The sequence below is a fragment of the Sceloporus undulatus genome, chromosome 3 (assembly GCF_019175285.1).
Source record: "Sceloporus undulatus isolate JIND9_A2432 ecotype Alabama chromosome 3, SceUnd_v1.1, whole genome shotgun sequence".
Classification (NCBI taxonomy): domain Eukaryota; kingdom Metazoa; phylum Chordata; class Lepidosauria; order Squamata; family Phrynosomatidae; genus Sceloporus; species Sceloporus undulatus.
This window is the reverse complement of record NC_056524.1, coordinates 223,848,446-223,861,986: the sequence shown is the minus strand read 5'-3', so window position 1 is coordinate 223,861,986 and position 13,541 is coordinate 223,848,446. Positions and strand designations below refer to the sequence as shown.

At 41.9% G+C, this 13,541-nt stretch overlaps 1 protein-coding gene across 7 annotated transcripts in view; it reads left to right on the top strand.

The window, feature by feature from the left end:
- Positions 1 to 13,541, top strand: part of CROCC2 (ciliary rootlet coiled-coil, rootletin family member 2) — a 127,543-nt gene that overhangs the window by 83,737 nt on the left and 30,265 nt on the right. For all 7 annotated transcript variants that reach the window (XR_006103136.1, XR_006103138.1, XR_006103137.1 and 4 more), the window contains 5 exons: positions 277 to 515; positions 637 to 796; positions 2,179 to 2,346; positions 10,678 to 11,029; positions 11,853 to 12,037. Coding sequence is in view for 4 of the 7 variants with exons in the window: in XM_042460650.1 (XP_042316584.1) it covers positions 277 to 515; positions 637 to 796; positions 2,179 to 2,346; positions 10,678 to 11,029; positions 11,853 to 12,037 (1,104 nt within the window). In the remaining 3 variants the exon portion in view is untranslated. The remainder of the gene's footprint in view (positions 1 to 276; positions 516 to 636; positions 797 to 2,178; positions 2,347 to 10,677; positions 11,030 to 11,852; positions 12,038 to 13,541) is intronic.

Sequence of the window (13,541 nt, the reverse complement as noted above, 5' to 3'; positions counted from 1 at the left end):
AAAGCCTGGGAAAGCTGCTTTTATAAAGTGCAGCTCCCACAATTCTCCAGCATCAGGGCTAAGGGAGTCTGAATTGTGGTCCAAAAAAGTTATTTTTCTAAGCTCTTGGAATATGCCATCATTACTTTAATTGTGCAGACGTTAAGATGCAATCTTTATCATTTTTACATGAGATTAAATCCTACTGAAGTCAATGAGCTTATTTCTGTGTAAGCTCTAGGATTGTGCTATAGGTTTAGGGTTCCTGACTCATCAAAGCATGTATTTTACTTAAAGGCAGAACAACTAAAAGGACAGCTCCGGCTGGCAGAGGACACTCATTCAGATCTTCGGAAGGAACTAAGAGAGCTCCACCACATGCTCCAGGAAACTGAAGAGGTCCGTGCTCACCAACAAAAGGAGCTGCAGGAAATTCACAGGGCAATGGCAGATGAGAGCAGAGAAAAGGAAGCACTACAGAAGTCTAACACTGATCTCAGAACAGCGATCAAGAAAGCAGAGAATGAGAGGCACAGGTGGGTAGACATGGCACAGTGGCAAGCTGAGTAGACAAGTTACTAACCTAGATGCTGTGAGTTCACCATGTTTTAAGAGATCATCAGTAATAAATGGCATAAACACATGCAGTTTTTATAGCTTGCAGAGAATCAAGGAGGAGAAGGAGCAGAAGATTGCTGTTCTGGAGGAAGCAAAAGCTGCCATTGAGGGAGAGGTAAGAGAGCTCCGGGCAAATCTGCAGGAAGTGGACAAGTCTCGCATGGATGCTAGAAGGGAGTTACAGGAGCTGCGCAGACAGGTATTTGCATCCTTGATTTGCATCCTTTGATCAGTCACCATCTCTCTCTCTCTCTCTCAAACTCACACATGCACACATATCTCAGTTTTACAGACATAAATGTTGATATTACTAGATTTGGGCCTAAATCCAACTGTTAGTCCAATTAGAATAGACCTATTGAATCAATGGCACCTTGGTAAATCAATACATATTCAAATACCATTGCTTCAGTGATTTACTCTAATTGTGATTAACAACTGGATTTAAGTCATGAAAGTTTATATATTCAGAGTCTCCTACTATTGTTGAAGACATTGGCAAAACTCTAGACCAGCAGAAGGAGTTATGTATCCTGTGGGCCAAATGTGTCCCTTGGCTGCTGTAGAATTCCACTACCACCTAAGCTTTTTTAAAAAAATGGCACAAAAAGGAGAATTGCCACTCCTGGAAGCTTTGGGGAGTGACTCTTGTTTTCAAAAACAAAAGACCTTGCTTTAGTGTGTGTGTGTGTGTGTGTGTGTGCACGCACACGCATGTGCATACATGCATATGCATTTGGAGGAAGATCTCCTGGGTAGCTATTTTCAAAACGTAAAGTGAACCCTCTGGTCATTTCTGGTTCTGAAAAAAAAATTGCAATAATAGCATTTTGGAAGTGGATGTGCTCATAGCAGTTCTCCAGGGGAAGAGAAACAAAACTGGAGCTTGCCAGTTTTTTATACATTATAGTTATTATATACATTATACTTATTTGTTATATGTTCCTTGAGCAAAGTGAACTGTGGCAGGGACGTAGCCAGGATTTAGGGAAGGGGGTTTCCAGACTAAGTGCCACCATTATAATGGGGCTTGGGCGTGGCAGTGCAGTGGTGCACACCATTTATTGTATCTAACGGAAGGAGGGTCTGAACCCCATGGACCCACCCCTTGGCTATGTCCCTGACTATAGGAGATGTATACCTTACTTGTCTAATTTGATCCTTTCAAAGAGACTCCTGGTCTTATGCCTCTGTTTCTGAATGTCTCAAGCTCTTTGTTTCTCCTCTCAGACCATTGGTGTTCTTTTCCCTTTACCTGTGAGGGACAGAATGTCTCAAGTACGGTTGGGTGGCAGATGTTGGAGCCACAGATATTGATACACTACAGCTCCCATCATTCATCACCATTGGCTATGCTTGTTAGGACTGCTGGGATTGCAGTCCAACAACATTTGGAGGGCTGCACTTTGCCCATGCCACCTTAATAGATTGTGCAACATTCCTGGTTTCTTGCATTTGGTAGCTCTCTACTGGTAGACTATTAGTCTAAGATTAAGGATGTGATATGTTCAGAGTCTACATGTGAACTGGGTTGAGACCATGCCCTGGAGAATGCTTTGGTTTGCAACTGTCCCTTCACAGGTAAAGGCTCTGGAGAGTGAGACCAGCAAGAGAGCCCAAGAAATCAGTGAACTACAGAATCGCTTAATCCAGGAAGAACAACAACAGCAGCAGTCCAGCAAAGGGGCACTGGAACTGAAGCATCAGATTACTGGATTGGAGATTGCCCGTGATTCTGCTAACAAGGAGGTATTATTGTTGTTGTCATTGTTATATTTTTTTTATATACTACCTTTTTCCCAGTTCAGGACTCAAGGCAGCTTGGAAAAACAATTAAAATTAAGAGCATTCAGAAGTTAAAAAGCAGCTAAACCGGCATAAAAGTGAAACCAATAAAAACCAATTAAAACAACAAATAAAAGTCTATCATATTGTATAAGGCCTATCAATACCAAGAAAAAATATTAAAATGGATTATACAGGAGTCCATCGTTAAGCATCTTAATGACAATGCAATGATTAGGAGCCAACTTTGGTTTATCAAGGACAAATCCTGCCAAACTAAGCATATATCTTTTTTTTAAAAAATTGGGTCACTAGTAGATGGTGGGAATGCTATGGATGTCATTTATCTGGATTTCAGAAAAGCATTTGATAAGTTCCCCCATGATATTTTGATTAGCAAACTGACTAAATGTGGAATAGAGGGAAATATCATCAGATCCATAATTGGATCAAAGAGTTGTCATCAGTGACTATGCTTCAAATTGGAATGAGGTCTCAGATCAAGTGCCACAGGGCTCTGTTCTAGGGCTGACACTCTAGAAAGTTTGTATCGGTTATTTAGAAGAGTAAAAGGTAGAAGGCATACTTATCAAATTTGCAGATGAGACAAACAGGGAGGTGTAAATAACACATCGGAAGATAGAAACAGAATTTAAAGCGATCTTGATAAAATAAAAAAAACTGGGCTGAAATTAATAAATTGAAATTCAACAAAGACAAATGCAAAATTCTACATTCTACATTTACAAGATTTCTTTGTATAATTCTTTATATAAGGCTTGTTCTGATTTATACACTCACACATATTTATTCATAATATACAAGCTGAACATAAGAATGGGAAACTGCCTTAATACTCCAAAACATATCTGCATCAGATGGCTAGAAAACCCACAGTGCCACAAGATTGAAAAAGCAGCTCTCTGGCCCAATTTTAAGACCCATGTTTAGTACAAACTGCTGGCTAAAGCCACAAGCCTCACCTGCACTGTTACCTTTCTCCAGTAGGAGCAAGAAAAGATGAAGAATCTCATGTCTGGCCACATATACCTTCCTAGGCCATTCAAACACATTATAGCACCATCAACAAAAAGTTTCTAGCTATTAGCCATTTATTGTAAGGTCTGTGTGAGATGTTGCCTTGGGATACCGTTGTTGTTGTTGTTGTTGAGACATGGCAACCCTGTGGATGAGACATTTCCAAACCTTCCTGTCCTCAACTGCTCTGTTCAGGTCCTGCAGACTCAGGCCTATGTCTTTGACTGAATTTAACTATCTGACCTCTGGTCGATCTCTCTTTCTATGCCCTCTACCTTTCCTGTTATCATTGTCTTTTCTAGTGATTCATGCCTTCTCATGATGTTGTCAATATGCCCTTTACAATCCTGGTCTTCTTCTGATTTTTTTTTTTTTTTAACTGTAGTCACTGTTCAGATCAATATTTTATCCAAATTATGAGAACTTTTTGACGATTTTTATTTTTTCTTTATCTAAGATTTTCTGTGATCATTATTTTTGTTTTCTTGCTATTTAAGCCTGTTTAAGACTTACAGAAGGGTTTTAAAAGCAAAGATAGCTATGCTGATCCATAAGCGGGTAAGAAACCTAAGTCTGCAGTTGCGTAACCCTGCAACCTTTTGTTTATGTGTAAACCTACCTTGGTGCTTTCCTCCTTGACCTTATTCAGTAATTTCACCGGTCTTTGTTGGTTTCTGCTAGTAGTATTGTGACGTCTTGCATATGTTGCTTACGTTCCTTCTTCCAATATTTAGTCCTCTTGGCTCTGAGTCTAAGCCTGCTCTTCATATGATATTTTCTGCATAGAGATTGAATAAATAGAGTGATAGGATGCAGCCTTGCCTGACCCCTTTTTTGATTGGGAACCATTCTGTTTCTCTGTATTCAGTTATGATGGCAGCCTCTTGTCCTAAGTACAAGTTAAGTATCTGGACAATCAAATGTATTTATTAATTATGGTATTTATACCCTGCCCTTCAGCCCTAAAGGCTATCAGAATGTCTTGCAATGATTATTTTTAATTAGATGGTTCCTTGCCCTCAGGCTTACAATCTATAAAGACACAGCACAAAAGGAGAAGGGAATGGTGGTGGGGAAGGGGATCAGGTCCAGCATTTCTTCTCTCCCTCTGAGGCCTGGACCAAGCTTAGGGAAATACTGGTCAAGAATACTAAAAGAGAAGCGAGTTAAGGATGGGTGGGCATTTCTCAAAAGGGAGATACTCAAGGCACAATTTAAAACTATTCCAGTGAGAAAGAAAAATGGGAGATGTCAAGAAACCAGGATAGATGACTAAAGAACTTTGAATGGAGCTAAGTTTTAAATGGGGCATGTATAAAAAAGGGGGAAAGGGGGAAATCACTAAAGAGAAATCACTAATTTCAAGCAAATAGTGAGGGGTAAAGTCAGAAAAGCTAAAGCGCAGAATGAGCTCAGGCTTGCTAGTGAAGTTAAGAACAACAAAAAGGGCTATTTGGGGTATGTTCACAGCAAAAAGAAAAATAGAAGGAAATGATAGGGCTACTATGTGGAGAAGATGGTGAAATGCTAACAGGGGACAGAGAAAATGCAGACTACTGAACACCTTCTTTGCTTCAGTTTTCTTTAAAAAGTTAAAGGGTGCTCAACCTGATGAAAATGGGACAGAGGATACAATAATGGAAATGCAACACAGAATAAGTAAAGAGGTAATACAGGAATACCTGGTTAATCTAAATGAATTTAAGGCTCCAGAACCAGATGAACTACATCCAAGAACTGGCAAATGTAATCTCAGAGCCATTGGCAATAATCTTTGAGAACTCCTGAAAAACAGAAATCCCAACAGACTGGAGATGGGCAAATGTCCCCATATTCAAAAAGGGAAAAAAAGAGGTAGCCAAAAATTTATCACCCAGTTAGTCTGACATCAATGCCAGGAAAGATTCTAGAGCAGATCATTAAAGAGTCAGCACACATTTAGAATGAAATGAAATTTATTATTACGGTCGATGACCAGCATAAAACAATATAAAACAGTACAATATTATACAATACCCCATAGCACATTTAGAATAAAATACCATAATCACAAAAAGTCAACATGGATTTCTGAGAAACAAGTCATGCCAGACTAATCTGATCTCTTTTGATAAATTTACCAGTTTAGTAGATGACGAGAATGCTGTAGATATATCATATCTTGATTTCAGTAATAATAATAATAATTTGTTTTATTTATATACCGCTATTCCAAAGATCATAGCGGTGAACAGCAAGTAAGCTAATTAGCAAGTAAGCTAATTTGCCCCCAACAGTCCGGATACTCATTTTAGCGACCTCGGAAGGATGCAAGCCTGAGTTGAGCTTGGGCCCTTTTGCTGGTCTTGAACTCGCAACCTTGTGGTTTTGAGTGAATGGCTGCAGTACAGGCATTTAACCACTGCGCCACCAGGGCTCTGTAGGTCTTTGACATGGTCTCCCAGGATATTCTTGCAAACAAGCTAGTAAAATGTGGGCTGGACAGTGCAACTGTTAGGTGGATTTGCAATTGGTTGACCAGCCAAACCCAAAGGGTGCTTAGCAATGGCTCTTCTTCATCCTGGAGAGAAGCAACCAGAGAGGTGCCACAGGGTTCTGTCCTGGGCCCAGTGCTATTCAACTTCTTTATCGATGCCTTGGATGAAAGAATAGGGGGCATGCTTATCAAATTTGCAGATGACAACAAATTAGGAGGAATAGCTAATACCCCAGAGGACAGGATCAAAATTCAAAATGACCTTAATAGATTAGAAAGCTGGGCCAAAGCTAACAAAATTATTATTATTATTATTAACCTTTATTTATGAAGCGCTGTAAATTTACACAGCGCTGTACATACAATCTTTTTAGTTAGACGGTTCCCTGCCCTCAGGCTTACAATCTAAAAAGACATGACACAGAAGGAGAAGGGAGTGGTGGAGGGAAAGGGTAAGAGGTCCAGCAGTTCCTCTCAACCTCCGAGGTCTGGACCAAGGCAGATGGACTGGAGGGAGGGCAAGGCTTCATAATGGATGGTTAATCATTATCCAGAGAAAATACATAATCACAAGTAGGATAATACATATACAGTACATAGGAATACAGGAAATGGATCGATAAACAGCCAACAACAGAACATCAGATAGTAAGCGACAATTATGCGATGCCTGGGAAAGCTTCTCTGAATAGGATGGTTTTCAGCTCCGTTTTGAAGCTGGTTAAAGAAGTGATGGCTCTTGCTTGTGGAGGAAGAAGGTTCCAGGAGTGAGGGGCAGCAAGTGAAAAGGGGCGAATCCGGGATGGGGCAGAGGAAATCCTGGGCTGAGACAGGAACCCTTGACTACCAGAACGGAGGGCCCTGGTGGGAAGGTGAAGAGAAAGAAGGTCTGATAAGTAAGGAGGGGCCAGTCCATGGAGGGCTTTGAATGTCGACAGCAGGAGCTTATACTGAATGCGGAAAGGGAGAGGGAGCCAGTGAAGGGATGCCAACACAGGAGAAATGTGGTCAGAGCGGTGGGTGGAAGTGATAATGCGTGCAGCTGAATGCTGGACAGAGATTAAAGGACGGAGGTGAGAAAGAGGAAGCCCAGCCAGGAGGACATTACAGTAATCAAGTCGTGAGATCACTAGAGCATGGACCAGGATCTTGGCAGTAGAGGCGGAGAGATATGGTCGGATTTTGGCAATATTGTACAAAAAGAATCTACAAGCCTTGGCTGTGGTCTGGATCTGAGGGATACACGACAGAGAAGAGTCAAAGATAAAGCCAAGACTGCGGGCTTGCTGGACTGGTTGAATGGAAATGTTGTCCACAGAGACAGAAAAGGAGTGTTGAAGGTTGGGCTTAGGAGGAAAGACAAGGAGCTCCGTCTTGGACATGTTGAGCTTCAAACGCCGATGGCGCATCCACTGCGAGACAGCTGTAAGGCAAGATGAGACTTGCTGTTCAAGCCTTGGCGAAAAGTCAGGGGCAGAAAGATACAGCTGGGTGTCATCGGCATACAGATGGTAGGAAAAACCAAAAGAGCTGATGAGTTTTCCTAAGGACAGTGTGTAGAGAGAAAACAGAAGGGGACCCAGAACAGAGCCCTGGGGAACTCCAACAGATAAGGGAACAGGAGAAGAAGTCAGACCCCCTGCAACTACTGCAAAAGATCTGCCAGACAAGTAAGATCTAAACCAGTCGAGAACAGAGTCTGAGAACCCAAGGCCAGAAAATGAATTTCAACACAGAGAAATGTAAGGTATTGCACTTGGGTTAAAAAATGAAATGCACAGATATAGGATGGGGGACACCTGGCTTAATGAGATGACATATGAAAGGGATCTAGGAGTCCCAGTAGGCCACAAATTGAACATGAGTCAACAATGTGCTATGGCAGCTAGAAAGGCCAATGTCACTCTAAGATGCATCAAGAGAAGTACAGTGTATAGTTCAAGGGAAGTAATAGTGCTACAGTATTCTGCTTTGGAGAAGAGAAGTTTAAAAAGTGATATGAAAGCCCTGTTTAAATATTTGGAGGAGGTGTCATATTGAAGATGGAGCAAGCTTATTTTCTGCTGCTTCAGAGAATAGGGCACAGAACAAGGAATGCAAGCTACACGAGAAGAGATTCCACCTCAACATTAGGAACTCCTGAAGTAAGAGCTGTTCAACAGTGGAACACACTCCATCGGAGGGTGGTGGAGTCTCCTATTTTGGAGGTCTTTAAGCAGAGGCTGGATTGCCATCTGTCGGGCTCTGATTGTGAGTTCCTGCATGGCAGGTGATTGGACTGGATGACCCTTGTCTCTTCCAACTCTATGATTCTATGCAATCAAAGGCTTTGTTGTAGTCAATAAAACCTATAAAGCCCCATATGGCTCAGGTCCAGGCTATATGGCAAACTGCATCTCACTGTATGAGTCAACACAGACTCTGAGATCATCAGGAGCATCACAAGCATGGGTAATGGGGACATGAGAAACAGCCTTTTCTGTGGCTGCCTCTAGACTCTAGAACTCACTTCCCAAGGAGACTGGAATGGCCCCCTCTTTGTTGTCCTTCCACCTGCAAGCTAAGACCTTCCTGTTCAGACAGGCATTTAAAACAGGTTTTTAAAGAATGGGCTGGGCTGTTATATTGTTTTAAAGTGTTTTAAAGACTTTAAACTTTTTAACTGTATTTTATTCTTTTAACATACAATCTGTTTTAATATTGTAATAATTTAAGTCTATTTTGATCTATCACTTTTGCATGTTTTTAATTGTACTATATTTTAATATTGTAAGCTGGTCTGAGACCTAGAAGTTTATCGCACCGGGTTCTTGGCCCGGCCCGACAGGAAACGGAAACGAGTGGGGGACGGATTTTACCGCACACACCCATCCCTCACTCGTTCCGTTCCCCCTCTCTTCCCTGCCCTTTCCGTTCCAGAGGGAACACTTTTTGAGAACTGTTCAGAACAGTTCTCAAAAATTTCCCCCTCTGGAACGGACTAAGAACGGAAGAGAGGGGGAACGGAACGAATGAGGGACGGATGCGTGCGATAAAATCCGTCCCCCACTCGTTCTGCACTCGGCCCTGCTCCTTCCGTTCCGTTCTCAGAACACACGGAAGGAACGCAGTGCGATAAACTTACTAGTTTTGGGGAAATGGTGGGATATAAAATAATAATAATAATAATAATACACATGTAGATTTTCTTTTGGAATTCTCTGGTGTCTCTGGGATTTCCCACTTCATATATGGTAGGAGTCTTTGGTGCAGAATTTTGAGCATGACTTCACTTGCATGATAAATCAGTGCAATGGTCCTATAGTTACTGTAGTCTTTTTTGTCTACTTTATTGTATATAGGAATGTATGTTGATCTCTTTCAATGTGTGGGCCACTGCTTTGTTTTCCATATTTCTTGGCAGATTTGAGTTAGAACTTTGCTTCTGCCTCTATAGACTGTAATAGTTCTGTAGGTACTGTATGTCATCTGTTACAGGTGATTTATTCTTCCCAATTGCTTTGAGTTGGGATTTCATTTCACTTTCCAAAATTTGGGGTTCATCTTTGTAAGTTTCTTCTTCCCATGCACCATTAATCCTTTCACATTTTTAATATAGCATATTTTAATATAGCTCTTCTTTACCATACCTTACAGAAAGGTTTAAAAAGCAAGAAAGCAGTGCATGTTCATAAGAGGTCAAGAAATCCAAATTTGCAGTTGGGTAACACTGTGACCTTTTATTTCGGAGTGATAAAGAAACTGCGAAATGATAAATTTTTATATTTTTAGGAATTACAAAGAAGATCTCTGGTGTCATCTTCATTAGCCCATACCAGTTTTGTGTTTAGTTCCTCAGAAAAATGTAGGGATGGTATTTTTCTCAGGGTTGGAGTTAATTATGGGAGTGTTGCCACACGTTAGTGAGTTGTGGACCAAAGAGGTCAGGAGTGGGGTTAGACCAAAGTGAAAACTGGAAATGCTTTGATGTTGAACTGTTGCAACTATGCTTCTTCAAAGCTTATTGCTGCATCAATTAAAGCAAACCTTTACTGGACTTTGAAGAAAGGAGCATGAGCTTACAGATGTCCGGTTTAGAGCACAGTTGAGCAAGATGGTGGAAAGAATATAATAGGATTTCTGGAGGGGGGGGTTAACTTGTACATTCAGGAAAAGGGATCCCAGTTCTAAAGGTGACTACAGGAGGACTGAATCTCCCCCCCCCCCCCACCTCTACACATTTCAAATCAGAATCAATCTTCGTCTCATTGGGAGATTTAATCATGAACCTTCCTCTGTCTCATCTAGTTTGTCTTGAAGTGTGCAGCAGGGTAGCAATAGATGGGTAGGCATAAATTGTTTGGTAGATATTAGCACAAAGCTGTGCAGGTTCAGCCCGAGACATTTTGCTGCCTCTAGAAGTAGACAAAATGGCTCCTCTTCTCTTTTTATACAGAAGCTCATCAGACTTGCAACTGAATTCTATTTCACCATGGAACAGCATCTTTCACCACATCTAGGGGGATTAGGATAGCTTAGGGGGCACTGCTTGGAACACATAACTCTGTCCTTTAGCAGAAATGCTGATAATGACCATAGACCAATAACTTTTTGATCCTTCACCACCCAACGTCTGCTGCCCGAAGTGAATGTCTCACTCTGCATGATGACAAGCCCCGCCGTTATACATTTGTGTACACGTACCGATGATAATGTCCATTACTAGAGGCCCTTAGGAGATGAATATGGGGGAAACAAGCACAGATACCCTTTCATGCAGGGCAGACTCTGTTCTCTTTCAGGTGTTGAACTTGCAGAAGAAACTATCTGCCACAGAGACAGAGGCTCAGCTCCGAGAGCAAGATTTCACACAGAGCCTTGCAGAGAGTCATGTAAAGGAGAAAAAGCTGAAGCAAGATCTCCATAACCTGGAAATGAAGCTTCAAGAAGCCAGCAGGACAAGCGAGAACCTCCAGATGTGCCTGAGCACCTTTGAGGGACGCACCCATGGCTTAGAAATAGAGTTAGCCAAAGCTGAAGCAGCTAAGAGGGAGGCTGAGCAGAAGTTGGTAGCACTGCATTCAGTCCTACGCCGCACTCTGGGGCTTGGCAGCCGGAGTCCATCACCACAAAGATCTTGCTCTCCAGTCAAAGGTCAGAAGGCTTCTAGCTGGAGCATCCTTCACAATACCATGAGCTAAGTTTTATTTAAATTGAGAGGGCAACTGTGGGGGTATTTTCATTCTCCCCTTGTGCAGTCATCCCAACATTCCTAACGTGACTGGAAGTAACATCACATCACTTCTGGTTTTGTTTCTGGTTTATTTTCATCCATTTAGGAGGGAGCTGGGGGTTGAGCAGGGGGAGCATGGAGGCAAAACTACTGTGTTTACTGGTGGTTTGGGCCACTCTGAAGTAAAATTTGGTTGAAAACATTCTTTTGAAAAAACTACAGTTATAGGGAGCTTCAACATTACAAAATAGAACCCCATGGGCTGGATAAAACCCACAGGCTGTGCTTTCCTCATACCTAATTTAAAGCAATAACCAGATCTTGGGGGAGAAATACCTTTGGAGGACCACAGCTCCCAGGAACCCACAGTTACTGGTCATGTGATAAGGGAATTCTGGGAGTTTTAGTTCAAAATTTAACTTTTCGAAACCCTAGCCGTAAGCTAGAAAGTGGCCATTCTCCTATGACTGTGACAATGAAACAAGCTCTCATGAGTCTGTCAATAAAATACAGCTTATTATTTTTTTTAAAAAAAGTATTGATGTATTTATTTATTTTTTCTTTATTTATTTATGGTATTTATGCACTAAAGTCCTTCCCTCTGGCCTCAAGAAATCCAATTTGGCTTTCCCTGTTTGGCTTCTGAGAATTAAAATAATAATTGTAAGCCATTCTGAGAGCCTTTAGGGCTGAAGGGCGGGGTATAAATACTGTAAGTAAATAAAATAAATAATATTTCCACAGGAACCAGTGGCCGACAAACTCCTGCATCCCGCACTGGGTCTCCTGAGAGGAGCCGCTCACATTCCCCATTTCACCAAACTTCTCCTCTCAGAAGTGAGCAAGCCACAAGTGACATTGACCCAGAAGTCGTTCGTGATGCTTTGAGAGACTTTCTCCAGGAGTTGCGGGACACTCAAAGAGAGAGGGTAAGCAAAGACATATCTAACAATCATTTCTTCTTCATGCAGATTTTCCAAAAAGTTCTACCCCTACCATGCTCTGGAAAGCATGAGGCTATGGTACAGAATTTTGCACAAAAATAATTGTACTATAATTCAAGTGGAGCCTAAGTCCCTTAACAGCACCAGATCCTATCTGATCTTGGAAGCAAAGCAGGGTCAGCTTTGGTTTTTACTTAGATGTAGACTATGAATGAATTCCAGGTGCTGTAGACTGTAGCTTTGGGGCTATACAGACCACCCCAAAGGGACAGTCTGCACCTGCCCCTTTACTGGCTGGATCGAGGCCATGGCCACCTCATGCCGTGGCTCTGATCCGGCCTCCAGAGAGCACAAAAAGGAGCTTCAAAGAGCGGCTCTTTTTTGCACCCACCAAGGGGCGCAGCTTTATAATACCCCATTGGTGTTGCATCATGTGGATGCAGCACCAGAAGGGCATCATGATGGTGCATGCTATGTGGACCAGTGCACGCCAAAATGGCACCCTGGGGGCAGGGTTAGGGCATCCAGTGTGCGGACACTGCATCCTAACTGCCCACAGGCCGGCACAAAGTGTTGATCTGTATTAGGACTCAATTTCAGAGGTACCACCTCTGAGAATTCCTTGCCTATGAAAACCCTGTGAAATTCATGGGGTACTACAAGTCAACAGACAACTTGAATTCATATGGGCGCACCCACGCACACAACGCACACACACCTACTTACCATAACTAGCTGGTCAGGATAGCCACTGTTCATGTTTGCTTTAGGAACCTAGGAGCTATTTTCCAAAAGGTAACTTTTCCAAGCACTGATGGTGGCTTTCTGGTTGTTACAAAACTCATCCTTGTGGCCACACTGAGCATGAGATCATATCCACATATCTTGCCACTATCCAGACATGTACAATACTTTGGTTCATGTTGGTTTTGACTGATCCATATGATAGGGACCAGACTGTCAGTGAGACCAGCATCCATTGTGATTTATGCTGTCTGACGAATTAGCTGCCATTTTATTAGTACTGAGGAGTTATGGGGGGAAAGTACAATTGTTTTTCCAGGTTACTTTTTGTCCTACTAGCTGAAAGGCTGTGTTTATCTGGTTATAAACAAGGAAAGTTTTGCCTTCACATCTGTAGAACGATTTTAAAAACACACCAGTCTATCTTCATTTTAGATTTTAAAAAAAAGAAAGAAAATCTTATCACGTTGTGGTTTGATTTCATAAAAAATGTCTATTCCCTTTGGAATTCTGCTTTGAATCTTTCATTCAGTGGATATAGGCCAATGAAAGGAACATGTGCGAAAGGTAGAAAATTATGCATGTGCATAAGGCAGAATGTCCCAGCAGACTGGAGGAGGGCAAACATCCTCATCTTCAAAAGGGGGGGGGGGAGGATCCCAACAATTATTGTCCAGTTAGTCTGACATCAAGAGCAGGAAAGATTCTAGAGCAGATCATAAAACAGAGAGTCTGTGAATATCCA